We start from the raw sequence: 26,423 nt of genomic DNA, 5'->3' as shown, positions 1-26,423 counted from the left end.
CTTTTAAATGGCATCTCATCTTATTCGGAACCCAGATACTCTCCACTCGATATATTTCGTTGTACCTACAGTATAGTGCTCTGAATTCATCGCTCTCAGCTTGCCAAACTCCCTTTTCCTTATTCTACCTTCCCCTTTTCTTCAACTTCCTCTTTTAACCACTTTCCGATCTCCTCCCAGTACTCAGGCTGAACACAGGTATCATTATGTTCACTATCAAAATCTCTCCATCTCGTTCTCCCTTCTGCACGTAGGCCACGAAGGGCAATCATTTGCGAAGGCTTGACAAGTTCATCCCTTCTTCCGGCAAGGAATAAGACAGGAGTCGTACTAGGAATATTAGGCATGGTATCGTGAGCATCCCAATGTTCCGTCAAGAGAATAGGGAGGAGAATTTTTGGCAATTGAGGAAGGACAAGAGGAATCAGTGTTTGCAGCGATAGGAAAGTATTTTCAACTATGACCCCGGCAACCTGAACAGTTGTAATCAGAAAAACAGTGACCGCCATACACTGTGACGACATACGATATCACGATGTTTGCTTGCTGCATAGAGACATGCTGAACCGCCTAAAGATTGCCCATATACCTTGAAAATGTCAACAATTTATGGTATATTGATTGAAGTAGCAGTCTCCACCTACAACGATCTTGGTTGATCCTAAGATAGGATGGGCTTGGATATACTTCATTGCAGTCTGGATATCAATCTTGAGACCTGATGAAAGCCATTAAGTCAATTATCCCAGGACAACAAATTTACTATTGATTTACCTGCTTCTGAGGGATGTCCTTCGGAGTGTCCGTAGCTTACGATCGTGTCAGAGCTACTTGTCAAATCTTCAAGTCTCGCTTACCCTCTATAACTGAGCATGAAGACGTTACAGCCAAAGTCGACGTTGAAATGCCTAGCCAATGGAATTCGATGTCCCATATTGCCTTCACAAGCACAAGTCAGCAATCCAGAATGTATACAATTTCAGGCACTACACCCACCTGCATTGGCATGAAAGATGACCACTGTTGGCCTTGATTTAGTATGCTGGACATATGGTTAGTATCAGAGTCAAAGAAAACATAAAATAAAAGCGCCTTGATGGCCTTTTCATCTCCCATCTCTTGTGCCCAAGCTTCAACCTCCTTCTTTGCTCTCTCCTTCCTTTCATCTTTGGATAGATGACGAATTTCATCGGTTGTAAGAGGCTTCCTTCTTGCCAACATAACGTATGCTTTAATTTTGATACCATCTGGGCATGTGAGAGTAACGTCTTCATATGGGCATCCTACTTCAATTGGTTTGGGAACGACTACAATTCATGTTAGCTTCTATCTTTTCTCATTCAAGGGGTGTTGTTTACCCTGCCGAGAGCCTTGTGGAATACCAGAGGGGTAAATCAAGTGACGCTGGAAATACCAAAGACAGCCTGTGCATAGTGTAGCACCAACAACAGATGCACCGAATGCATACTATCGCCGATAAGTATCCACAGTTTTTAGCACTTACAGGCGCGCACCTTTGCAATTGTAAACGCAGTGACTGCAGTCATGTCGAATCGTGCAAAGCCTACAATACCCGAATGATTACAATAATGGATGCTTAAATTAGCTACCCAATGAACGTATAATGAGGGAACAATTTACAACTCACTATTTGTACTTGGATTGGTATATTTATTTTTACCTTGAATTATAACGATGATGTCTGGTGGAGGATGTTCAACGGTTGATTACGTAACTGATCTGCAGACAAGATAACGTTGTATTTTTGTTGTAAAATAAATAAATTACATATTCAATATTGAATCATTATCATAACAGCTGCTTAAAAGGTGATTATAAATTATAAGAAAATGATAAAGCAAAACGATTCGGAAATACTACTCACTATAGCAGCGCACAACATTGACTGACCACTTTTGGCGACTTTTGGGGTGGATGGGACTGCCGATATATGGAAAGAATCAAAGATGTGGATCTGAGTTATATCAAGACGATGACTAGCGATAATGGTATATTTGCGGGCAAATGGGTGTGTCAATAAGAGTAAGCACAAATGATTAATAGAGAGTAGCAAGTATTGGTTAGGATAATTAACTTTGTACGGTTCTAGTATTAAATACCAATATGATTGATATAGAAATGGCCTTAAAAGCACAATTGTTTATTGATTTTGAAACACTCCAATTGTGTTGCTCAAGATCCAAGTATCTACAAAATCTGCATACTCGTTGAATATACGAGAAATTATCCACCCTTGAAGCAATGAAGTGAGTGTAAAGATGTATGGCAACAGTAATGATAGTTACAGATCAAATTAGACTTCAGTTGTATCTATTCTTTAGCTCAATAGCTTCCCTGCAGTCTCGGTAATGTCTAAATAACGGCGTCGTCTGGCTGGCTTGGGACTGGGAGAGTTGTTGCATGAGTAGCAAAAAGGTGAAACTAATGGAGATGGAGTTTTGATCAATGGGCTACTTTCTATTTCACTTGTGTTTGGCCTCTTTGTCTTTAATTCAAAACCATCATCGAGTCTCTTTCTAGCTCGAGAGGTAAAGGTTTCAGAAATTGTTGGCCTACAGCTCGTTAATCTTGTTCTTTGCCTCAATTCGCTATACACCTCCTCAACCAACGTAGCAAACCCCACATCTCTGTCACCCACACCCACTATACTCTTCTTACTGCGTTCTTCCTCGTTCAATTGCTGAGCAGATGGCTTGTGGGTGCAAGTAGCTATCGATACAGTCCATCTTTCTGTATGCTCGTCTTTGTCCTTTCGGCTGCTTGGACTGTTGACCAGGATTTCGGGATAATGCTGCTTATATTGATCAGCCGAGCAGATTGACCATCAGTAAAGATACGAACGTCATGTTGTGCTGCCAAATCTCCAACTCTCTTTACCAGTGCCATAACCAGTTGCCAGCCCGCTTTGTCAGACGAAAATTCAAACAGTTTTGACAGTCTCCAATCTTGCCTTTTCTTATTCGTTTTGCCACCTTTAATGACTTTGGTAGACAAAGGTGATATTTTCCATCCTGATGTGTGAAGAAGTCCCAACAACGATATTGTCTTTTGTGGACTAGATACGGGTCTAATGAGGGGTATCGTAGGAGGAGGTGGTGGTTGAGAAGTAATGGTATGTACTCCTTTTGACACAATTGGAGCATTGTTGAAGTGAGCTAAATCATTACATAGATAACTTGGAATATCACTTGGCCAAGTATGCATTTTCAGAGGCAGTGGCGCTTGATTCACCTCTTCCAGTTTTTTTTCTACATCCTGGCTATTATTTGAGGCGTGTGTTTTATCGAGGCTTTGTGGCCATAAAGCACTGTGTGACAGAGATATATTGTTGCTTAAATGAGTGGTCAGTCCAGTAGATACCGACGTATGACCTGAATAATCTTCCGTTTGCTCCAAGTTTTCGTTAACATTGTTGCAGGGCTGAAGAATATGCTGTTTATAAGAATCTTGCGACCAAAGATTGTGGTTCCATGAGACTACCAGTGGATTGATCTTTGACTGTGCGGCTGATTCGATTGAATTCAGCGTTTGGTCCACCGATCCTGCTTTTGGCTGTGCACCCTCTTGCGATTCCTCGCTAAAGATCAGAGGCCGTAGAGGAAAACGAGGAGACGATAGGATGGTGTTTGGGTGAGTTGTTGATTCAACAAGCCGGGGTTTGTATTCGGTTTGACTTGACCTCACATTGCCTTTTCCTATAAACTCTTGGTCAAGATTTCGTGACCATGATTCAAAGTTTGACGAAGCTAAGTCGCCTTTTGGGTATATGCATGATCTGCTAAGCATCAGATCTTGATATGAATGCTCTTTCTTCTTATTGTACCCCCGCATAGGCTTCTCCATACTAGGGCTCGGAAAACATGAGTTGCAATTTGAACAGAGTGACAGATTATTTCGGTGAGTGATTGGATTGACCGATTGTATCATGTAGTTTGCCTGTCCAGATCCACCATCAGCATCGATAGGAGGCTGTCCAGTGAGAGTCTCAAGCCATGGAATCTCATTTGATAGGAATGGGCTGTTACTTGAGTATGTGGTTGATCCAAGAGATAGTTGTGTTGGACTTGGCACCTCAGGTTTCTCTGTGTTATTCATGCAGGGTTGCCCGCCATCACCTAACCACCATAGTGAATGATTCAAGCTGGTAGTTGAATCATTGTTCAAAGTACTAGCTTCTATTGCCTTGTCGATTCGCCATGAATCTGATTTCACATACCCCTCATTATACAGAATTGAGTGTCCAGCTCGGTGTTGGAATGATTTACAATCCATTCTTCCCTGTATATTCTGCACATATAGAGCCGGTTGAGGGCCATCCTGCAGGTTGCCCGGCACATACAATCTGTACGGCAAAGACCAGTCAACCACTGACGCATCTATAGTATCGCAGCTTGTAGGGATGGCAGTAGAACGATTCGAATTGCAAGTTTCAAAAAATTCATTGGCAGCGTGTTTCATAGCACGAATTGGGCTGCGGCCCTTACGCATGGATATATAGTCGTTCTAAACCATTCGTTAGCATATATTTTTGAATGACAGTCCATATAGTTTGCCATTGTCGCCAGCTCATACGCACACTGAAAATCCAATGCTGCCTTTGATTCCTCTGCTGTTGGCCCGTTGGCTCTACTATAGGAAGCAGAGACGATAATACTACTTTGACTGAGATTTTTTAAAACAACAATGACATCTTCTGCTATTTATTGAAATCCATCTCTTCGCTTTTCGCTACCAAATTCAAAAACAATTGGCGGTCAAGCAAAGTGGAGGTCTTTTGTATGAAGTGTCCCGATCCAAGTCGTGCCTGCTTTTTATCCAAAACAAAAAAGAACACATCAATTTAATTTTGTTTTGTTTGTACTTTCAAGATTTTTCTTTTTTTTAACAACCAGCCGCTTTTATAAAGTGATAGGGAACTGGGAGGAATGGCATCTATCTCTTCGCCAGGTGTGCTGACTCCTGCCAGACAGATACAAAACAAGAAGAGATCGGTTTTGTTGGTGAATCCAGCAGGTGCGTTGTTTAGATGTTTGTTGTTGGGTTCACAACTTATATTTTTGTCTATGTTAGACCCTCAAGAATTTTCTAGGCAAAGTAAATCTCCTGCGGGCTCCCCAATTGGTTATGAAAGTCCCAAGATAGACTTAGGAGCGTTTGCATCCCGGAAAAAGACGTCTTCACCACCAATCAATCCACGCTTAAGTGAATTACAAGTGGTGCAAGATGGTACACCAAACAGTAGCAGCGTCAAAGGAATACTGAGGACTACAGGAACTCCTGCGTCCGGTCATGGAGGTAAGGATATTCCCAAGATAACCCATGTGTGTGAACATTCTGATGAGCAACAGTACGCTTCTTCCCAAAAAACAAATTCCGAGTCATCACACCAAACTCGTCTGTCATAGCTCCCTCACCTGTGAAAGCTCAACAGACGCCCACATCAAACTCGTTTTTTTCTCAGCTCCTTGCGGTCACCATGTCGCCTCGTCGTAAAGAACCTGAACCCAATCCTGGACCTGAGGATAGCTGGGAAAGACCAGGGGATGAGGGCGAAGTGTCGCTCGTAGCCAGCACGGGCTCGGCTGGAAGTACGATTCTCCATTCTGACGAAGAAGACGATGAAGAGGAGCAGCATGATGTATCTTGGAATGGTGTTCCTGAAGCGCATACATCACCTTTGGGTTTGCCAGTTTTGCCCGAGGGCGACACTTCTAAGGACGCGTCTTATGGAGAATTGGAGCTACCTTCTGCAGAGTGGGATCTTCCGGCCGATATGTCAAACCTGCTTTCCACCAAATTTCCTGAGAAAGTCTCGTTTTCAATGGGAGAGCCATCCACTTTCACTCTTCCTCCTTTGAAAAGTTTTGCTAGAGAGTCACAGTTACTATCAGAGGCTTCTGGGGATCATACGCCTGTTCCAAAGAAAGGTGCAATGGAAAAGGCTAGAAAAGAGGAGAAGAAGGCTGAAGAAGATTTTTGGGGTATGCCAAACGACGAATCAACTGGTCTAGAACATACACAAGAGAGCAGTAATCCGACAATCTGCGTCCACCCTTCACCTCTAAAAGATGTCTTATCCGGAACAACTTCTGAAACACAAACTGTCAGAGAACCTTCTAAAGGAGACCATTCCGTTCACAACCCAGCCGAAAGCCTGACTTCCCTCGCGCAACCATTTTCTACCAGTTCAATCTTTGCGGATATGTCTGCCGAGCAAGCCGAACTTACGTGGCCATTGACAAGGCGTCAAAGCGGCGATGATTCCATTTCTACTTTCCAGTCTCCCACTCGATCAGGCTCACCCCGAGCTACCCCAATTAATAAACCAACAACAAACACACCAAAATCAAGTACAGGAGATACGACCGAGTTTTACGATTGTACGACAATGACTCTCTCCTCGAAAGCAATCGATTCCTCTCTGTCTGATTGCGACCAGATATCATTCAACGGTACCTTCCTGCCGACTAAAGCTCTATTCGCCGCTCAAACTGCTCATACCCAAGCCCTTACAATCGAGTTGGAGCTGTATCGTAGTCTATCACAAAAACTCCAAGCGGAAGTATCAGAGAGAGATGAGGTACTTGCCAAACTGAATATGCGAGCGCTAGAAGCAGAGATGCTTCATACACAGGTGACAGATTTGAAGCAGGAATTAGCCAAAGCTAAAACTGAGGCCGCACATTCCGAGATACAGATGGCGCAAGCAGCTCTAGCAACAACTTATGTTTCTCACTCACTCTCATCATCCCCTACAACATACACCCGACTAATGGCATCTATTCCGAAACCACAAGCCCAAGTTGAGGTTAGAGATCTAGAAATACGACTTGCAAAAGCTTTAGCGGAGGGTGTTGATATGACGGCACAGTTGCAAAACTTGAAACGATCATGCGACGAGCAAGCTTTGGAGCTGAAGGAAGCCAAAGCAGAGTTAATGGAGATGGAAGACCGTGAAAAAAGTCGAATGATACGCGATCATGAATTTGCGAATGGCGAGAGGGAAGACATTAAGAGGTCAACGATACAAAACTCAGCAACCTTACATCAGCAGATTGAAGCTTTGCGTGATAAGGAAGAAGAAGCAAGAATCTCTAAGATGGAGTTAGAAGATGTATACCATCGGCTGGACGATGCTAAGAAGCAGAATGAAGAAATGAAAGCTCTTTGTGCTGAATTTGTCATTGTTCAGGAACAGCTGGTTGAATCCAGGAAACAAGTAGGCGAACTACAGGCTCTTAAAGAAGAGCTCTCTGTTGCATACCATCGACTTGATGATTACGAAACACATCCTCCGCCAAGCCAAATTGATCAGCTTAACGAAGAAATTGACCGTCTTAAAGCGCATGTCGATGAGCTGGCTCAGGTCAAATGTGCCAATGAGGAGGAAATCGAACTTCTCTTGTCTCAAATTGAAAATCTGAAAGCGAATAGACAATCAGAAGATGAATGGAAAAGTAAGGTAGATTTAATGAGAAGGAAGCTTGAAGGAAAGGAAAGAATGAGGACTGAGATGGAGAATATGTTGGGCGAAGAGAGAGAGAAGAGAGAAAAGGTTGAAGCCGAATGCCGTGAGGTGAGGGCTAGTCCCCAACTTACTTTGGTTAGATGTTGACAAATGCTGTAGTTGCGGAGAAGTCTTGTTACCACGCGCGAAGAGCTCGTACATGCTTCATCGAAATTTGTTTCTACTCCTGCTGTTCAGGAATTTGAATCTCTCAGAGCTGAAGTGAACAACATGCGCTCTCAGTCTGCTTTGAAAGATTTAGAGATAACAAATCTTCAAAGGAGAAAGGCGGAACTCAAAGAAGATAAAGAGATGCTCAATGTTGCATTGGATTCTAAACAGCAAGAAGTTGAGCTTGTGAGCCTTCACTTAAATGTGCATAATAAGCTTTCAGCTGATTTGCGCCACGTAGATGAAACGCAAGTTTGGAGTCCGAGGCGTAGCAGGCTGCACCCCCCTTACCTCCTCACAGCTGAACAATATTTCGCCTTCTGAACATGGTATAACTCCCAAAACTGTTAGGTCCCGACGTCGCTCACCTCTTGGTCTCGAAACGCCTCTCCCTGGAACTAAGCGTAACCCACTCGAAACGCCTTCGGTAATTCAGCCTTCAAATAGATATGGTGTAGCATTATATCCGAGCACAAAAGTCGCTTCGCGAGTACTAAAGAGAGATAATGAGAATGTTTTGCCCGGAGCTGACAAATATGGAAGTTTGAAAAGAGCAGTTAGGGAAGTGGCACTGGCTTGAGCGGATAGGAGCAGTTTCATTATTTGAATGGCTTTTTGCGATTACTTTACATACAGGGAAGGACAATTATACCATTGGACTTTGATTCATGTTGTGCAATGATACAGTTATTATAATCAGACGACACCGCTGGATTTGCCAAGGACAGTAGGGACTGAACTTGGAGGAATAAAACCAATCTTTGATATATTTGAGTGACTTTTTGGATCGATAATGAAAAAAAGACTCACCTCTGTACATACAGCGGTGATCAAGGATGGCGGTGTAACATCATATACCACATGCAATGGCGTGAGGTTGATGGGCAATTGCTTGCCAACCTTGCTTAATGAGTATGGCTCATTTGTAGGCAACTCCAACAGATTTCCAATATCTCCAAGTTCGTTGGTGGCAACACCATCAAGGACAACCTTTTCTCCAAATTTATAAGTCTCGACACAAGCCACGACAGGCACTCGATGCTCTTTGGCTAACAGTGCGACGACAGCAGTGCCAGCGCGTGAGTAGAGCGCGCCATCAGAATGGAGAGCTGAAGCGCCGAGGAGGACAAGGTCTGCACGGGGGAGGATAGAGGATAGGAGGGAAAGGAGTGTGTATGTACACGGAAGACCGGCGGCAGTCAAGGCTTGAAGAGATTTTTTGCCTATAAAACACCATAAGCGGGTTATCTGTCTATAACAAGAAAGTCGAATTACCTTCAAGTAGAGGCCTAGAATCAACGACGACCACGTCAAAAGTAGCGTCTGGATCTTGCTGGCGCATACTAGCCCACGCTTCAAGTAAGACAGTCTCGACAACAGACGATCTGGCAAATGTAATGACAGTGTCTCCTGGCTTGATCTTTTCTTTTGCGCTATCTGCGATAACCTGATCGGCGAATTCTATCCTATCACGAAGGTAAAGGCCGATTGCGTCAACAAGATATTGTTTTTGCTACACAATTAAGCAGGGTTCACACAAGTTAAGAACATTACTCACTTCGGCTTCAGACCTGTCGCCTGCCTCTCCTAGTCTATTGATTTCGCTCTTTAACCATCTAATTGCATTACCGCCGCCAACACCTTTTGGCCTACATGTCTCCAACCAGGCAATCATTGGACTCAAATAAACTGGTAAATCCTTCCACAGCACAGCCTGGTCAGGACACTCATAGTCTTTGATAACCTCTCTGAAAGCGGACATCATCCCAATTGTTCGCGCATTGGCGCCTCTCAATTGCCCATTGGACATCAAGACACCGACCCGGATGATTATGGGATGAATTCTGCCTGTTTGTAGAGCGGATACAGTGTCTGCAGGACTATGATGAGGCAAATGAGAAAAGAAGAGATTCTGTTGGAGAGTGGATAGGGTAGGAGCAGATAACTCAGTATAGTTGGGCGTTCGTCGTGGGGCAGACGGGCCAGCTGAAGCGGAAGGTTGACTAGGAGGAGCACTGGCTTGCACATTTGCTGTAAAGGATCGCCTGTTATCGGAGGGCATGCTCCCAAGCATAGGCCGACCTTGATGAGCCTCAATGGTTTCTTCCCCAGTGGCTCTGGCAGCGACTGCCGCCGCCCGTTTTTCCTTTTTCAGCTCCTTGGCTGATTTGGCCTTAAGCTCGCCAGAGAGTTGCTGAGACTTTTGATTTTGCTGCTTCTGGTTAGGCTTGGAAGTAGACCCAGCTGGTGTCACCTGTGATACCCCAGACATACTGTTGATAGATGACAATAAGAAACAGAAAAGAGTAAGGAAGAATATAAAAATGAAAATGAAAATGAAATAGCTGTAGTTTTGCTGGTACTGATGAATAGCCACGTGGTAGACGGTAAAGTCCACCACTTTTTTATTTTACTTATTCACTAATTATTTCTCAAACACCACATCAAAACTTGCATTATCGCCATATTCTTCAGTCACAGATTATAGAGGCCAAACCTCAATCTAATGGGAATAGTATAAGATTTGTCATCACAGCACATATTTAAGCTCTGGAAATGATTGTCATGCAATTCTGGATGATCAGTGAATACGTGACATAAGAAATGATAGATAAAGCTATAAAAAGTGCTGTATCAACTGTGAAGGTGAATTATAGCGAAAAGAAGAATAAGGTTGGTTCATTCAATCAACGTTAATGATAAGTATTGAACAGGACGTAGAGATATGTTCAAGCCATGGGTTTTCATGTAAACCATATCATGTCTAGACAATGATTTTGAGATCAAAATCTCTAAAGCATTTTGATTTCCCATTACACTTGTGAACTACTGTCATCTTGACACCCTTCAGACTGAACTCCTTAAACCAGTCCCACTCAGCCCAACTTCACTAATACCATCGACAACACAAAGTCTTCCCTTATATTCTGGCAAATACTTTGCTCCACTGAATGCACTAACGACACTTGGAGTACCCTCATAAATAGGAGTCAATGTGACAGGGCAAATATCAAACGATTTCGTCTGGTCGTAATCAACCTCGTAAGCATCCCGAGGCTTTCGGTCGCCTTGGGTAACAACTGCTCGCGCCTGTTCAGATGTATGAGTTCATTGTATGTATGGTTTATTGACAACACGTACTTGAGTCAGAACCTGTGCTTGAGCAGGCTTACTGTCAACCAGTTTCTTGGCAAAAACTGCTGCAGTGGCAAAATTGCCTGCATCTGAGAACACTTTCATGGCGCTCCTCAGTGCTAATTGAATGTGTTGACCAGCAAGCTGACAATGTGTAAAGTACGCGGCAAGCTCAAGGTTGCGTTTGACATTGTTAGGATCAGCAGCAACAAGTTTTCGGCGTTCAACTTCCATGGTAAGGCCAATTACATATTCCCGACAAGAAACGACAAGCTCTTTGACCTACAATTAATGTTAGCATCTCTTTTAAGACCATAACTGGTTTCAACTTGCCTCTTCAGCTTCTTCTTCAGACTCGACAGCTATGATCAATATCTTTTGCAGCACATTTCTAAAAGTCTCTAAAGCCTCAGCAAATTTGCCTTTCATGAAGAATCTATTTGCTTCAGCCACTTCGATGGCTTTCAGATCTTCGTAAGAATATGGTAAGACTGGTAAGACTTTGTGGATTTCCGAAGCCTTCGGATTTCTACGGACATTAACTCGTATGGGTGGAAGGGAAGCATTGGCAGGGATGTAGACGTGAGCGAATTGATATGCTTGTAGAAAGAAAGATTTAAGGGGTTCGAAATTGACTGCACCAACTTGTCGATTGAGTAACTGCGTTTCGTCAGTATAGCCCGATTGATACAGTAACGTAACATACCTGCATAGCCGATTCAAAATTTCCAGCTGCAGCGTGATCGATTGCCAATGGAGAATTCTCCACCCACATTTCATCCTCGCTCATACCGGGCTCAATCCCTTCACTGAAATCTGCCTCACCGACCTGTTCTTCATCTAAGGCAGTTTCTTCAACTTCAGGCTCGGCCACATCGGCATCAAGATCCCAACCCTCGTCTTCATCGACCTCTTCATCCTCTTCTACAGATTCGCCAACGGGCGCCTCGGTCGCCCAGGCGTCGAGTTGTTCACCGCCCTCTTCACCTCCAATCAAAGCTTCGAGACCGCCATTGGCAAGAGCTCTGTCAAAGAAACTCTCACCAAGATCCTTGAGCGGCCAGTTAGATTCGGATTGATTAAAGATGACAGGTGGAGGAGCAAGACACGTGTGACCAGAGCTTTGAGGCGGAGGGGGAAGATCATCGTCTGTCAATCCAGCTTCATCAAGGATTTCCAAAGCAATATCGTCTAGCCCGTTAGTCTTGGCCGTATAGTATGCAAGAGAGTGTTGACCAGTCTCGCGAAGAACAGCGACACGAGATTTCACATCGCCAAGGAACAGAGAGTTTTGAAATCGGGACATGTTATCGCCTCGCTTAGTGGCAATGCCCTGCATTCTGGCAAGTTTGTGGGTATTACCAGTGATAAGGTAAAGGAAAGACAGTTTGTCGAAACTTCTGACCTTTTGGTAAGCGGTCTCAACAATTTGGTGGTTACCCTGCTGCAACGCTGCTGCACCAAGTCGTTCCCATAAATCTTCCCTGTCGACAGCCCTAGCCATCTCAAGCGCTACAGCCAGGTTACCACACTCAATAGCTAAATCAAACCTGGTTTGCTGGTCTTGTACAAAATGCAGCGCAATCTCAGGATAACCCTTTTTTTGCAAGTATCCAATGATGCTTTGACCAACGAGATTACTGGTTCGGATAATTTGCAAGACTTCATCATAGTTCTTTCGGGTGAGAGCAAGCTTGAATCTGTATTCAGCGGGATCAATTGCGATAGTCTGGGGTCTAGCAGATCTGTCAAGACAATGAACGATAGTGCCTTTGACTCGAGTGAGGTAGACAGGTTGCTCGAGAGTCTTGATTATACCATTATCGCCTTGAGAGAGCGCGTACTTAATGTGATTGAGTGTAGTGTAAATGAGAACACCACTATCATCCCAAGCCGCAGACTTGATACGAATGGTCTCGTGGATTAAAGCGCTTTGAGTTAGGGACTTATTTGTGATAGTAATGGCTACATATCAGCTTAATCATATTGAAGCTTGACTCACTGTGCTTGCTCAAAAGAGCGACAGTATTGCCATCTGTACTCCAGGCAATGTATTTTACGGGCGGAGAGCTGATCTCTGCAAGGACTTTTTGTTGCTGAATGTCAAAAAGCACGACTGAGGTAGGTGTTGCCAACAACAGGGAGCCGGTTCCACCGTAGAAGACTTCGTTAGTCTGTACAGGGCATTTTACAGTTTTGGTTATCGAATTGGACAAATCTTTGATCTCGATATTTTGTGAGGCCTTATCTAGCACCGCCAGCCTGTTTCTGGCAACGAAGATAGCACACAAACCGGCTCCCTTCTTACCGTCCGCAGGCACATCCCTCCCATCCTGAGATGTTGCTTGAAAGGTTTTAGGCAAAGTGATGAGTTCATAAATGCCATTGTCAGCAGGGGAGGTGACAATGACCGCTCGTTCTGCAGGGTTGTAACTTAGAGTTCGAGGCTGGACCCACTGCGAGCCAAACTTCCGAACAGAGCAAATGCCTTGACTATTACCGGTCGAAAGGTCGGCCATTCGGATAACCTTGTCCTTAACGTAAAAGAGATGATTCCCGGAAAGGGAAAAAGCAGGCCGTTCTCGCTCGAGCTTGAAGACAATAAGACCATTGTCGTGGCCTATGCAAGATGAGAATGGTTTCTTTTGTCTAGACTGAACTCACCAGCAGCAAAAAGATTTAGTTCAGGATGGGCGGTCAAAACCCAGAAACGATCATGCTCCCTCCTAAATGTCTGTACAGCTGTTCGTTTGGTCATGTCCCATACCCTAATTGTTTTGTCTTCGCTTGCACTCAAAATCAATTCGTGCTTGGGATGAAACATGGTCATAGACACATTATTGAAATGTCCTCTACAGCTGTCCACCTCCCAAGCTTTGGTATCAGACATACGCCATAGCTTTACTTGTCGGTCATCTCCACAGGAGACGATAAGTGGAAGAGTAGGGTGGAAAGCAGCCCAGTTGACTCCGCGATCGTGACCCTCGAGGACATACTTGACAACAGCGTCAGTGTTTCCAAACAAATCGGCCTGACCTTGGTTGGCTCGAGAAATTTGCTCGTCAATAGACATGGGTGCTTGAGAGGCTTGGTTTTTCTTGCGAAGGCCGGAAATATCCCAGACTCGGACGGTAAGGTCCATTGACGCAGATACGACAAGATCATCCCAAGGGTGAAATTGGGCGCACATAATATAGTGGTTATGACCAGTCAAGATGGCAATACATGTGCGAGATTGCCAGTTCCAAATTCGAATAGTTTGGTCATCTGAAGCTGATATAATCCATGGATATTCCTTATGAAAGAAGACCGTTCGGACGTAGTCAAGATCTGTACGTTGTTAAGAGCTTCAGCTGGTTATAATACTGAATTACTCACGTCCAGTCAATGTAAATAAGCACTTTTTCTGTTTGTAGTTCCAAACTTTGATTTTGTAATCATCACCACCAGAAGCAAAAATGGGTTGTGTTGGGTGAAAAGAGATACCTCGAACAGGTCCTGCAGTCAATGTCAGCTCTATAGACTTATCTGATTGGCGTTACCGACCATCATGCTCATCGTATCTGTCCACCAATGTTCCCATCTGATAGTTCCACAGCTGAATTGTACCATTATGTAATGAAGCTGCAAGCAACGGTTGTTTTGGGTCTGGTGTGCATATCAGAATTGCCCGTTTTGACTTTTGAAATCTACATACGGAAAGCAATGCCCTTCACACGGGGCGATTTGCTTTCAAACTAATCAAAAGGTCAGTTTTGTCCTCTCTCTAGCCATCCTCAAAGCATACTTTGGTGAGCATCTGCATCTGGCCCCACTATTTTGACTTTAACCACTATATTTCTATTGGTTTGATAGCTTTTGCGAGGCGGGAATGAGGGGCCAGTACAACTCTCTGATGAGCTTGATGAGAAGTGTCGGTTGCCTTGCAAGAATGAGGGAAAGGCGAAAAGAATAAAAGAATGAAAAGATGAAAAGTTAATCTTTTAATTATCAACTACTTGGACGTGAGGTGTAGTGAACTCAGACAGCGCGACATCTGCCACATGTCACATCTCCGATATTGCCGACAAACCTCCACTTCATTAGTCCATAGCAAATGTCTATAGTGCAGCATTATTCATAGAGGTATATCAATTATTCAAACTATTATGTTACAGCTCATCCTTCACACCCTTTTCGTAATGCCTGTTCCTCTTAATATGCTCATGGTTTGCTACCTTTCCTTGCACCCTAGCTTTTGAATGATCATGCTGGTAATCTCCTGGTTTCTTTCCGTCCTTTGCCATATCCCTCTTGATCTGCTCAGCATGTTTTCTTACCAAACTCGCCGCCATTTCCTTTGCACTAACAGCCCTGGCTTTCATTTCATCAATATACTCTGATGGTGTTTCCGGAGTAGGCGTAGCGCCGAGAAGAGAAGATGCTGAGCGAGTGGCAGAATGTAGAGAGGATGATGCTTCTTTTTGTAATGAAGAGAGCAAGGAAGAGCCAGTTGCGGCCGCTTGGGCAGCGTTAGAGGCGCCAACAGAAGAGAGCGATGAAAGGTAGTTTGAGGCAGCTGAAGCAAGTGGTGTAGGCGTAGATACCACCCCCAGAATTTCTTGAATTTGTGTAGCAACTTTGATGGCTTCTTCACTAACCACACCCTTCACATCTCTAATGTTCCTACTGGCAGCGTTGTATATCGATTCGACATACTCTTGTGGGTTTTCAGGTGAAGGGGTTCCTCCAGCGGCTTTAACAAGTTTCCTTGTCACATCATGCAAGCTATCCCCAGCAGCTCCGTAAACAGAATCCGCTCCTTGGTTGACCACACCAATCATAGACTCCAGTGATTCTCCGAAGGATTCTGGAGTTGGTGTCGTACCCATTGCGCTTTGGAGTGTGCGGGTAGCAGAATGGATTGTTGCAGAGGCATCAGAGGCTAAAGAGGAGGCAGACTGGCTATATTCAGAGACTAAGGAAACGACCGAGTCTGTCATGGCTTCATAAATTGATTCGGCATATTCGTCTGGAGACTCTGGAGAAGGAGTACCACCCAATGCACTGACAACGATCCTAGAAGCGTCATGAACGCTCTTGCTGACCTCAGACATCGCCTTTTGAGCGGCCAAATTAGCAATAACTGTAGCAGATTCAATTTTTTCGCCCAGGCCTTCAGGAGAAGGTGTAGTGCCTGCAGCCTTCATAACGGACCTCGTGGCGTCATGCACTTGAGAACCGACAGCTTCGAGTACTGATGCAGCTGCGGAGTTAGCAGCCGCGTAAGCAGATTCTGCATATTCTTTCGGAGATTCGGGAGACGGAGTGCCGCCAGCAACGGAAATCACTGAGCGAGTAGCTTCGTGCGCTTGTGAGCTAGCAGCTGCGAGAATAGATGCGGCATTCTCTTTGACCTGAACGAGTGGCCTCATGGCAGTTACATCTTGAGCAACCTCTTCAGCTGCTGCTGCAAGATCACCTAAACCTTTCGCAGCGGCTGCGTATACGCTTTCAATATATTCATTTGGTGACTCAGGCGAGGGGGTCATACCGACAGCTTTGGCCGCTGATCTTGTGGCTTCATGTAATTGTGAGCTAGCGGCACCCAAGATAGAAGCAGCTGCAGTCTTTGCAGCGGCATAAACCGATTGCGCGTGTTCTTGAGGTGATTCAGGAGAGGGTGTGCCTCCAGCAGCGGAGACAAGTGATCGAGTAACCTCATGGACTTGAGAACTAGCCATAGAGAGTATTGAGTCTGCGCTGGCTTTGGCTTGTGCGGCAATTCCAGTTGGAGTCCCGCCGGATGCGGCACTGAGTGCGCTCATGACTTGTTCCTTACCTTTACCAATAACTGCCCCTGCACCAGCAACTCCAGCGGCAGCAGCCCCTCGTCCAGCAGCCACAGGCAAAATGCTAACCCTACTAGGTTCATTCTGCCTTTCCTCTTTTTTCATATTTTTAACAGCTTCTCTAGCTTCTATCCTATCCAAAGCTGTCCTTTTCAGAATACCAACGCGAGATCGGAAGCCCTCATGGATGTCATCAAGCTCGGTACGAAGTTCGCTAAAGTGTCGAAAGATAGAAGGTTCTTCATGGAGGGTATCATATTTGTCTTTCCAGTCATTGGCGTGTTTTCGTATGGCATGGTATTTGTCCCAATCCTTGGTAGAAACGTCATCAATTGAAGAAATCTATGGTTGTCAGTGATTATTTATGACATCGCCAGATATAAAGACTTGTTACACACCTTCTTAGCAAGTTCTTGGTAGCCTTGTCCTATCAAAGAGTCTAGTCTATCCATCGCTTTCTTCACGATGAGCTTTTCCTCATTATAAACTTTCCCCTTCTTCAATTCCAACCTCTGTTGAATTTTGTCGACCGTCTTGCGGACCCTGGCATCAGCAGTGTCACTGCTAGCCTTCACCTGATCTTTTTTCAATTGGGTTGATTGAGTATAAAGTTTGTCGAGGCCTTTCAGAATGTATTCAATTTCTCTTTCAATTTCGGAACGCATGTTAGTAGCAAATTCAGGAAGTTGCTGACTTAAAACATGAGTGTGAAGTGTTTCCAGCTATCATGCAATTTATCAATATGCGCACACCCATCGCCTTCGACACAAATTTACCTCTTCATTTACTTGTTTCTCGCCGGCTCTACCCTGCTCGTCTATTCTGACACTAAGGTCTTTGATAGCTTTGTCCATTTCTTTTCGGTTAAAGATTGATTTCGTTTCTTCAGAAGTCTTTTTTGTCCGCTCCTTGTAATCAGTAGCCTTGGTACGCTTTTCTGCAGGTTTATCAGCCTGTTTTCTTTGCCTGTGCTTCTCAGCGTCTTGGAAGAAATCATCCATTCCACCTCTACTTTCGGCCGCGGTCTGGCCATTGCTGGGCAGCCAATCAGCCAGCATTCCCAAAAATGTCTTGGATTTTTCTTCAGGAGGGAAGACAGAGTTGTAGAATGGCCGGACATATGGGGCGTGGACATGATGGTGATAGATGGAATAGTAAGGGGCAAGCATGATGGAGGCTTTCTTGACATAGGAACCAATATGAGGCTCAAGATGGTTACGATATTGCGCACAGATATGGCTGAGTATTCCTTTCAGTGATATAGAAATGAGTAAGGCTGTAAACATACGTCTTTAAAATCTCCAAGGACAACTTGATTTGAGCAACAGTCCACTCTGTCACTATGATGGCTCTTGGCCCAAACACTTGAGTGACAATCCTCTTTGCTTCGCTGCCTGCCATGACAATATGCGGCCGAGTCCATTGATAAGCTTTTTGGCTTCTCTTGGAGGAGAGTTTGTAACCCAGTTTGGCATACCTAGTAGCGTGCCCTGTATATGGGTGAGCAGCAGCGAAAGTGTAGTAGTCAGTAGAGCTCTTAGCCACTTGAGTACGGAGCGCTTCAACTTTCGCTAGGTAGGGAGCGGCAAAAGAAGAAAGTCGCTGGGTGTAGGGAGCAGTGACGGAGTAGAATTTGGCCTTGTAGTAAGGGATGTGAGGCTGAACGTAGGTGAGGTAAAATCTCTTGACACCACGATTGATCCTGACCACAACAGACTTTATAGGTCCATTCCACGCTCTCCGACCAAATCGTTTCACCTGACTTGAAGTGGGCCCAATATAGTTGACGTAGGTAGACGATGTGACAACCCTGGTACGAACATCATCCACGATTGGATATATATATGGTTGAAGAACTTCTTGCTGGTAAACATTGGCGGGGTAGCATAAGACCGGGTGAGACTGATGTGGAGGGTAGCCGAGAGGAGAGAGAATGTATTTGTTGAATGCTGAGGGAGGGCCTGGGAGAGGACACAGAACTGTTGAGGCCAGGGATAGCATGATGAGGAATGGAATGGTGCATATAAACGAGAAGAAGCTCCAAGGATGCTTCTTTACCTTTGCTATACTATTCTTGGTTGCTGACTGAAAGCTTGTAAGCATTTGCACGAAATGAGGGATATGTCCTGGTTCGGCGACATACTTTAGCGGCAGCAGATGTCTTTTTTACGGCCTGATTGTTCTTTTTTTGCATCTGAACATAACTTGCAGATTCGGCGCCAATTCCAGGCAGTTCCATTTTCACCGTTGGGCCATTCTAGAAGTAAGTCATTAAACATACTCGCATTTTTAAACTGGATGTAAACTGACATAAAACTTTGGTGAAGAAGCCTGAATATTTGGCTGGCTTATCTTCCTGGCTATGTCTGGTTTATCCTCAAGAGAGGATGACTCGTTCTTTGACATGAGGCCAGCTTCACTCTTACTACTCCCAACAAAAGCAGAGAAAAACAGAACCAAAAAAGAGAAAAACAAAAAAAGAAAGGAGCAGTGACTCTAATTTCTGCACGTCATAAGTTATATGGGATATCAACTAATTTTGTTACAGTCCTTAGATTACGTAACACTGTTCTAGAGCACTATCCAAAGGCAGGTGCGCCATTTCTTTTCTTATCAGAAATCTTATCAGTTGAAAACTTCTGAGCATTGTTTCGACAAAGCTATAGCATGAAATGGTGATCTTATAGACTTTCTGCGTTCTTCATATAGCTACCGACACCTTTCAACGACTATGAAATATGGCAAGGAATACCAGCAGCTGTTGGAGACATCCAACTTTCCTGAAGAGTGGAAGTCTTCTGCTATAGAATACCGCCAGGTAAGCGGATGTATTGATGGATTATGCTGGCTAATGAGTATGAAAAGCTCAAAAAAATCATCAAGGATGTAGTAGCTGAACTCGCCGCCATGGGTTTTTCTTCAGATATCCTTCACAAGCTTCTCGTTACGGAAGCCTCTGATAGTCACAATTCAGTCCCCGATCCAGCTAGCGTCAATAGCAGCATGTTACCTGGAGTAAAAGTTGAGAATGATGATGAACTGTTGGCGCTTGACTTTGAGAACGATAGAGGAAGCCCAACAACGTTGAAAGCAAGGGAAATGGCCATCCAATATTCACTCATGAATGTCGAAAGAGAGCGCAATGTTGATCCTTTACGAGTGAATATCCACCCAATGTTTGAGGAACAAGGAATATTCGTTTCAAACCTGTCTTCAACAGACGGGTTATATCCACAACACTGTCCGAAATTTCGCCTTCGACTTCTTTCAAAGGCATCTCAAACCTCTACAAACATTGGTAGTCAGTCAGTACGGCCATTGAGCGTGTCCGATATTCTAGAAGAAACTTTGATGGATTATAGTCAGGGGGCTTTGAAAGTTTCGGGCAACATAACCGCAATGAGAAATCTTATTACAGAAAACCGAAGGCAAAAAGCGACCAAGAAGACTCTAATTGTCAGTCATGGTGATGTGAAAGCTGAATATGTCTTGACCAGTAGGTATTTATTGCTTTTTTTCCCAATGATGTCAAATTGAAATTTATAACCAAGGCAATTCAATATATCCTGTTCCACAATTACGTCTTCATCTCCACAGTTCCGTCTCTTCACAACAAACATTATCCACATTTCCAATACCCTCATCTCTTGAACCTGGATCTGAAGCAGAAACAGCAGATGATAGTAATGATCACAGGGTATACCTGAAGAACACACAGCAGGGCAGTTCCCATATCTTTGATTCTTTGAGCACACCTGCACTCCCATCTACGCCTACGTCAAATAAAGTCAAAGAGGCAAAATTCCCTATCTGGGCAATTTCATCCTCTACAGAACCTGAGGAACTGACAGCTGATGAGTTTGGTGATCTACCTTTGGGCGAAGCAGCCACAAAAGAGGACTCTTCCGTTCTGCCCACTGTCACACCCTCAGCCGCTGGTAGTGAAATTATTCCTCTTTTATCAGATTCGTTGCCAGTCCAAAAAGGAAGAGAACTTGTCATCCCTCTCGCATCCGATCTTGCCTTTTTTGCCTTACTCACCACTGCCCTCACCTCCCTTTCGCTCTTTCATGCTGAACAACAAAAGCTTTTCCAGCAATCAGTTGAGAAGTTATGCGTACTGATTTCAAGATCCATCTCGCCTTCTGCCGAGAGACTTCCTAGATCAGTGTCACCAGGTGGGTTCGGTGATAACAACTGTCACACTTCTGCCCCAATAAATCACCCCTTTTCGTCCAAGTCGTTCAGAAAGGATCTCTACGCTTGGCGAGAAATCTTCACTCTCTGGATTGAATCGCAGATATTTGAGTCCACGACTGAATGCGATAGAGGCGAGCGGTCCGTTGACGAAGCAGAGAAGCGATTGCAAAAATTTACAAATGAGGTGATCAAGAGAGGCCTAGATAATAGGAGGACAATAAAGGGGAAAAAAATCAGGGAGCCGTGGGACGAATTTTTAAGGCTGAATTTGCTTTTGTTGGACTTGAAGAGGTTCCAAATAGCGAATATTGTAGCAGCCAGAAAGTATGTACCATCTTCAATTCACGCTTGCTGTGCTGACATTATCATGCAGGATCTTGAAAAAACACGACAAACGGACAGCTCTTACAGCTTCAGCGGGCTTCCATAACTACGTACGGCAAACTCTTTCAGCGCACGTTGACAAAGATGGCAATGTCTCCACATGGGCATTCTATAACATCTCCCTCCCTCACGTTCTTCTTACCAGCTTAACCAACACACTTTTACCGTACGTTCAATCACTCACGTCACTTTTTATGTTGGAGTTGACAATAGGATGCTTAGGGTTCTACCGAGTATAGATGACTATACCTGTCTGATTTGTACCTCTATAGCATTCAAACCCATTCGTCTCCCATGCAAACACTTGTTTTGCGTGAGATGTCTAGTCAAAATGCAGAAAGCTGGAAAAGGAGAGTGCCCATTGTGTAGATCAAACATCGTTCTTTTGGCAGACAAGTGTACGTGGTCTTTTACTTTCCATCCAAGTTTGTCTCTCATGCCTACGATGATAGCTTGTTTGGACCTTGCTGTGATGAAGTATGTACTCTTTCATGTCTTTTTCAACTCAAGTGCTAATGGATGAATAGCTTTATGAAAGAATGGTTTCCCAAAGAAGTCAGAATCAAACAAAAAGAAAATCAAGAGGAAATTATCAAAGAACAAGCGTTGGAATCAGGTATTGACACAAGGTGTGCAATTATGTGAAACGGCACATTGTACAAATAATATTTATAATGTCTTGAGTCTTTAGGGTTTTGGATTATAATACATTTGACTGAAATAGTCTTTGACAAAGAGGACCAATAAATATGCTTGCCTTGTCTAATGGACGTCTTTTCTGTTGGAAAATGCAGAAAGAGTAAAAGAGAGAGATGTATTTTTATCTTTATGTGGAAAGTACACATATGCCGAGTACAACTATATACACACTGTTAAAGGAGGTTAATTAACCATTACGTAGGACGGTTAAATAATCTATCTTCCACATTTTCTTCAACAAGTTATTAAAGGTGTTTGTAATAGTGCCTCCGCTATCGGTATTATGTGGGATCAAGAGGTTGTCCTTGTATCCGCATTTGTATATATCAGAATGAATTTAGTGACGGAAATGTCATCCTTACTTGTAATAACTCAAAAGGACACTTAGTTCACCGTATCAAGCATGAAATCAAACATGTAAAAATTGAGTGAAAAGGGATGACTTTGAAACCTTCCTTTGATCTCCTTTCTTGATTTCTGTGTTTACTATAAAACAGCATGTATGGCGTACTTGGAAAAAGATATAATATCGTTGCAGTGTAGCTTCTTATACAAGATCAACCATAACCACGGTGACAACAATGCTCGCTCTGCTCCCATTGATAACCCTGATTGCTTGTACATTCGCCCTTCCTACTCCCCAAAATGGCCCATCCAACGCCATAGTTGCGCCTCACAGAGCTCGAAACGGTTTCCTGATGGGCTCTACTACAACCCTTTCAAAGAAGCGTGATCACAATTCAGCCATTATCTATATACAAGTTCCTCCTCACACTTCCATGCTATTTAATCCCAAAGAAGAGGGAACTCCTCAAGTCGGACCAGCATCTATCGGCGTGCAAATAAACAAAGGCGATAGTGCGGACTATGAATGGAGAATCAAGGAAAAGGCTATCAAAACAGATGGCGAGGATGTTGATGTTTGGTCCCTCCAGGTTAGCCCATCCGTTCTTGTTTGTGGCAAAGAACTGACGTGTCATTAATCTTTATCAGTGTAACCTCACCTTCGACGGCTCGGTATCCTCTAACCCGATATATGCTTTCATCTTGAGTGCTCTTGAACCGTTTGTCTCTGGCGATCTATACAAGGATGCGGTATTTAAATGCGGAGAAGCAAAGTGTCTTGATGACAACAAGTGCCAAGGTCAACCAAAACCGTCTTTTGACACGTAAGTAGTCCTTGATTTGAGAGATGAATGGGAGCTGACAGAAAAATGCAAGCCGGCTTAGCAGGTTAATAGGCGAATTGAAGTTTTGACCTTTTCAAACTTTAGCGAATCCGACTCCATGGCTTCATATGGAATTGGATTACCATTGCCGAATCCAGAGGATATTCCAAAGTCCACGATATAAGCTATTTGCGCACAATCCTAGCAGAATACAAGGCTATCTACCATTTCCCTAGAACCTTGATCCTAATAGTTGTCAGGATCATGGGCAGAGAAAGACCGGGAGAGCACAGGACATTGTGTATGCGGAGGACATGGTATAATCGGATGACTGCGGTAGAAGCATCAAAGATACAAGGAAGGAACTGTGGTTAATAGATCCTCAGCGAATGAATCTTGATAGCTGTCTTCATCTATTCTCGATAGATACATCTTGCCCAAGCTACCTCTCATCCCAAGGCTTAAAGTCCGAAGCCCGAGAACTAATCCAGAGTCTGGACGACAGTGTGATCATCTACCAATGCCGCACCCTCCATCTCGCTCGTGTATCTCTACGCATTTTCTGTCGCAGCTCCATTCCGCGCACCTTGGGCATTTGTATGATCCAAAATATCCACAGGATGAGCATATCTGCCGAGGAGGGGTACTTGCTGGCGGAGCAACTGCTGTGATGTAAGGCGGCACTGGATTTTTTGGCTAATACTTGCGATTAGTCCTGGGTTTTGTAAATAAACATGCAACCAACAAGCTCATCAAGCCAGTCTTTCAAACTCTTCTTGTTGTATAATATCCGCCTAACATTCGCTGTCTGCTTCTTCTTCACTGGTAATGGGGACGTTAAAGGCCCAGTTATCGGAGTTTCAGTGGAATTCGGGACGAAAGAGGAAGATGGGATGTCAGTTGGATTTGTACGCTAACAGTTTTGAGTAAGGTGCATTTGAAAAAGATACGCATACTTCAAGGTCATCAAGTCTTCTTTGAATCCTTCTAGCTTGAAATTCAAGCAATGCGTCCGTCTGTCGAGACGTAGTCGAGGGTTGAGCCGCAGATTGTGTAGACTGTCGGGCTGTGTAAGTATGTCAATATAAGTTATCGCTAGCTTGGAGATAGCATTTACGCTGGTTCCTTCGAATTGATGCCATTATCATGAAGATAAATTGATAGATTCAAGATGAAATATAAAGTAACTTTTGACGTGATAGACTTATAGATTACGTAACTGATGTTTATCTTATCAACCTTGGAATTATTTAGAGTTTTTGTCTCCATAATTCTGAGGCAAATCAGACAATAGATACAACGACCATGTCGATGAAATAGCTTATTTTTCCTGGATAGTATACCAAGTCACTTCTGCCAAACATTCGCATACACTGGCTGCTATTCAATGACTCAAATTGTAGCCAAATATCAAACGTATAGGTGGACATGATGTAGCAATCTGTACTCTTGCAGAATGGATACTTGTGAGTAGCGCTATATAAGGGGTATAAATTGTTCTCTACTGATAAAACATCAAGAATTATGCCACTGTAACTCTCAGCTATCCCACGTCGAAACTATGGGATATACGCTTTCATGAGTAAATCCTGGCCAGAGAAACTGGAACCCTCAAATTCCAATTTCACTATGCACACTGACACATAAAAGTGTCCGATTCAAGTCATGATCGTAATACATTCATCCTCGAGATGACATTTGATTGATTTTACTGCTTGTTCTGCTTTGCTATTGTTGACCAATTATACTAGGAATATAATATATGTATGACACTTGATGTCGCCGTACGCCGGCATTTCTCTATTCCGTTCGATACTTGTGGGCTCCGCCTTCCTTCAGCTTTGGGCTAGTCAGCATCGCTACACACAACCAACACTACACTGACATGTTCAACAGTCTGGTTCAAAGTGGGATATCCGTCTTCAAAGTGCCCATCCCGAGTCTTGTAGCGATACTTGAATTGCGCAACAGAGCTACGTGGAGGTCAAAACACTGACTCAGCATCACCGCTCTAGCAAGACATACGAAGGGTGTGTATCAAGTTTCTCTGACGAGTCCCATGGGTTCACCATGCCGGAAGCCATCAATTTTCTCGTCGCATCGGGCTCCGTCGACTTTTTCCAGCTACCCAACGTGTCAACTCAACTGCTATCTAATCACCAGACACCCACAAAAAGTATCCTGCGACACCGAGTATACCAGTCATAATCAAGCTTAATGGATACAACGCTGGGTCACGTTTGGCAAACTTGTTGACCTTGCGGGTTGCGTGTTCAATGTTGCCAGCATTAGAGAGTCGGTGCTGGTCGACCTATACCTCTTGGTGTCAGGCAACTCCCAACTCTCTACGGATCATACTCACAACGCGGTCACGGGGAGGAAGCGAAGACATTTTTGCTGTAATTTGTTTAAGTGTAAAATAGAGAAAAGATGAAGGATAAGGAATTATCAACCCTATTGCTTATATACCTCTTCTCCTTCGGTCTCTGACCCGTGACGCAATCCCTTTATTGCCAGATCCTTCTTCCCTCATTCTTAGTGGATAGCGACTTGGTTCAAACTGACGCAAAAGTAAATAAAAAGTGGAGCATGACCAAAGGAAAATGGTAGATGGCATATGACGTCATGGACAACGATGGTAGAGGTGGCGGTCGACTATGGGTAGTGGAGGTTCATAAGTGAGGTTGTTTTTAAAGGATATAAATCGTAATAAAGCTAATTACGCATTGATAATAATGATAATGATTAGAAGCGTGATAGCTTCTTGTAGAGGGACATTTCGAGATTATTGTTGAAATGAGTATTAGTAGACATTTTAATGCTAGGAATGGTGCTTTCTAATTTAAACGCTGTACTACCAAAACTCGCTTTTCAACGTTGAATACACCAAAACCTCCGCCTGTGATATACATCGAGACCTAGAAGATTGCTCTGTGTTGTTGGAGTGACTTGGAAATTAGACCTATGGAAAAGACGATGGTTGGAAACTATGACAACTCTTCATCCTTATCCCATGCGTATCGTGCTGTTTGCATGGAGGTGCTGAAATAGTGATTCATTCGCCTTCATAAGGGAAAATCATTGACTGCTTCAGAGTCGTAGCACACTGTCTTCGACAGTCATGAGCTAGCCAGTTGACTAGAAAAGCCTTTATCGTTGTTGAGAAGAAGCTGGCGTGACAAAGGGAAAAGGGTGCTATAGGCTTTGCAAGGATGCTGGTCACAGTGCTCGTATAGGTTGTGCGTGAAGCGAAGCGTATTTACCGAAATGCTCGTGTCTAATTGCATACATTGACTGATATTATCT

General features: G+C 43.9%; 10 protein-coding genes across 10 annotated transcripts; 3 read left to right on the top strand and 7 right to left on the bottom strand.

The window, feature by feature from the left end:
• Positions 1–119: 119 nt before the first annotated feature.
• L203_101292 (uncharacterized protein) lies at positions 120–1,547 on the bottom strand (the record flags this gene model as incomplete). The annotated part of the gene is made up of 9 exons (XM_066210734.1): positions 120–473; positions 527–589; positions 645–718; positions 775–809; positions 858–939; positions 997–1,042; positions 1,093–1,307; positions 1,359–1,467; positions 1,515–1,547. 9 exons carry the CDS (start codon positions 1,545–1,547, stop codon positions 120–122), a joined length of 1,011 nt encoding a protein of 336 aa, XP_066066831.1.
• Positions 1,548–2,573: 1,026 nt separating this feature from the next.
• Positions 2,574–4,509, bottom strand: L203_101291 (uncharacterized protein; the record flags this gene model as incomplete). Its single annotated transcript, XM_066210733.1, has 3 exons — positions 2,574–2,609; positions 2,660–2,812; positions 2,863–4,509. The coding sequence occupies 3 exons, from the start codon at positions 4,507–4,509 to the stop codon at positions 2,574–2,576; spliced, it is 1,836 nt and encodes a 611-aa protein (XP_066066830.1).
• Positions 4,510–4,946: 437 nt separating this feature from the next.
• On the top strand, positions 4,947–8,279 carry L203_101290 (uncharacterized protein; the record flags this gene model as incomplete). Its single annotated transcript, XM_066210732.1, has 5 exons — positions 4,947–5,034; positions 5,092–5,316; positions 5,370–7,597; positions 7,649–7,885; positions 7,941–8,279. 5 exons carry the CDS (start codon positions 4,947–4,949, stop codon positions 8,277–8,279), a joined length of 3,117 nt encoding a protein of 1,038 aa, XP_066066829.1.
• Positions 8,280–8,395: 116 nt separating this feature from the next.
• On the bottom strand, positions 8,396–9,971 carry L203_101289 (uncharacterized protein; the record flags this gene model as incomplete). The annotated part of the gene is made up of 4 exons (XM_066210731.1): positions 8,396–8,458; positions 8,510–8,922; positions 8,975–9,212; positions 9,258–9,971. The coding sequence occupies 4 exons, from the start codon at positions 9,969–9,971 to the stop codon at positions 8,396–8,398; spliced, it is 1,428 nt and encodes a 475-aa protein (XP_066066828.1).
• Positions 9,972–10,546: 575 nt separating this feature from the next.
• On the bottom strand, positions 10,547–14,639 carry L203_101288 (uncharacterized protein; the record flags this gene model as incomplete). Its single annotated transcript, XM_066210730.1, has 10 exons — positions 10,547–10,789; positions 10,841–11,116; positions 11,168–11,494; positions 11,541–12,799; positions 12,876–13,454; positions 13,499–14,164; positions 14,213–14,332; positions 14,381–14,482; positions 14,532–14,571; positions 14,622–14,639. The coding sequence occupies 10 exons, from the start codon at positions 14,637–14,639 to the stop codon at positions 10,547–10,549; spliced, it is 3,630 nt and encodes a 1,209-aa protein (XP_066066827.1).
• A 346-nt stretch (positions 14,640–14,985) lies between these two features.
• On the bottom strand, positions 14,986–19,071 carry L203_101287 (uncharacterized protein; the record flags this gene model as incomplete). The annotated part of the gene is made up of 6 exons (XM_066210729.1): positions 14,986–17,007; positions 17,064–17,387; positions 17,442–17,904; positions 17,954–18,750; positions 18,809–18,922; positions 18,976–19,071. 6 exons carry the CDS (start codon positions 19,069–19,071, stop codon positions 14,986–14,988), a joined length of 3,816 nt encoding a protein of 1,271 aa, XP_066066826.1.
• A 325-nt stretch (positions 19,072–19,396) lies between these two features.
• Positions 19,397–21,894, top strand: L203_101286 (uncharacterized protein; the record flags this gene model as incomplete). Its single annotated transcript, XM_066210728.1, has 7 exons — positions 19,397–19,483; positions 19,531–20,161; positions 20,217–21,189; positions 21,239–21,415; positions 21,472–21,647; positions 21,702–21,726; positions 21,777–21,894. The coding sequence occupies 7 exons, from the start codon at positions 19,397–19,399 to the stop codon at positions 21,892–21,894; spliced, it is 2,187 nt and encodes a 728-aa protein (XP_066066825.1).
• A 635-nt stretch (positions 21,895–22,529) lies between these two features.
• Positions 22,530–23,206, top strand: L203_101285 (uncharacterized protein; the record flags this gene model as incomplete). Its single annotated transcript, XM_066210727.1, has 3 exons — positions 22,530–22,883; positions 22,942–23,117; positions 23,170–23,206. 3 exons carry the CDS (start codon positions 22,530–22,532, stop codon positions 23,204–23,206), a joined length of 567 nt encoding a protein of 188 aa, XP_066066824.1.
• Positions 23,207–23,627: 421 nt separating this feature from the next.
• On the bottom strand, positions 23,628–24,259 carry L203_101284 (uncharacterized protein; the record flags this gene model as incomplete). Its single annotated transcript, XM_066210726.1, has 4 exons — positions 23,628–23,813; positions 23,863–24,030; positions 24,074–24,183; positions 24,235–24,259. 4 exons carry the CDS (start codon positions 24,257–24,259, stop codon positions 23,628–23,630), a joined length of 489 nt encoding a protein of 162 aa, XP_066066823.1.
• A 658-nt stretch (positions 24,260–24,917) lies between these two features.
• Positions 24,918–25,509, bottom strand: L203_101283 (uncharacterized protein; the record flags this gene model as incomplete). The annotated part of the gene is made up of 5 exons (XM_066210725.1): positions 24,918–24,956; positions 25,003–25,090; positions 25,143–25,241; positions 25,289–25,428; positions 25,480–25,509. The coding sequence occupies 5 exons, from the start codon at positions 25,507–25,509 to the stop codon at positions 24,918–24,920; spliced, it is 396 nt and encodes a 131-aa protein (XP_066066822.1).
• Positions 25,510–26,423: the final 914 nt, after the last annotated feature.

Source organism: Cryptococcus depauperatus, chromosome 2 (assembly GCF_001720195.1).
Source record: "Cryptococcus depauperatus CBS 7841 chromosome 2, complete sequence".
NCBI lineage: Eukaryota > Fungi > Basidiomycota > Tremellomycetes > Tremellales > Cryptococcaceae > Cryptococcus > Cryptococcus depauperatus.
The sequence above is the reverse complement of the archived record's forward strand: the minus strand, read 5'-3'. Positions and strand labels throughout refer to the sequence as shown.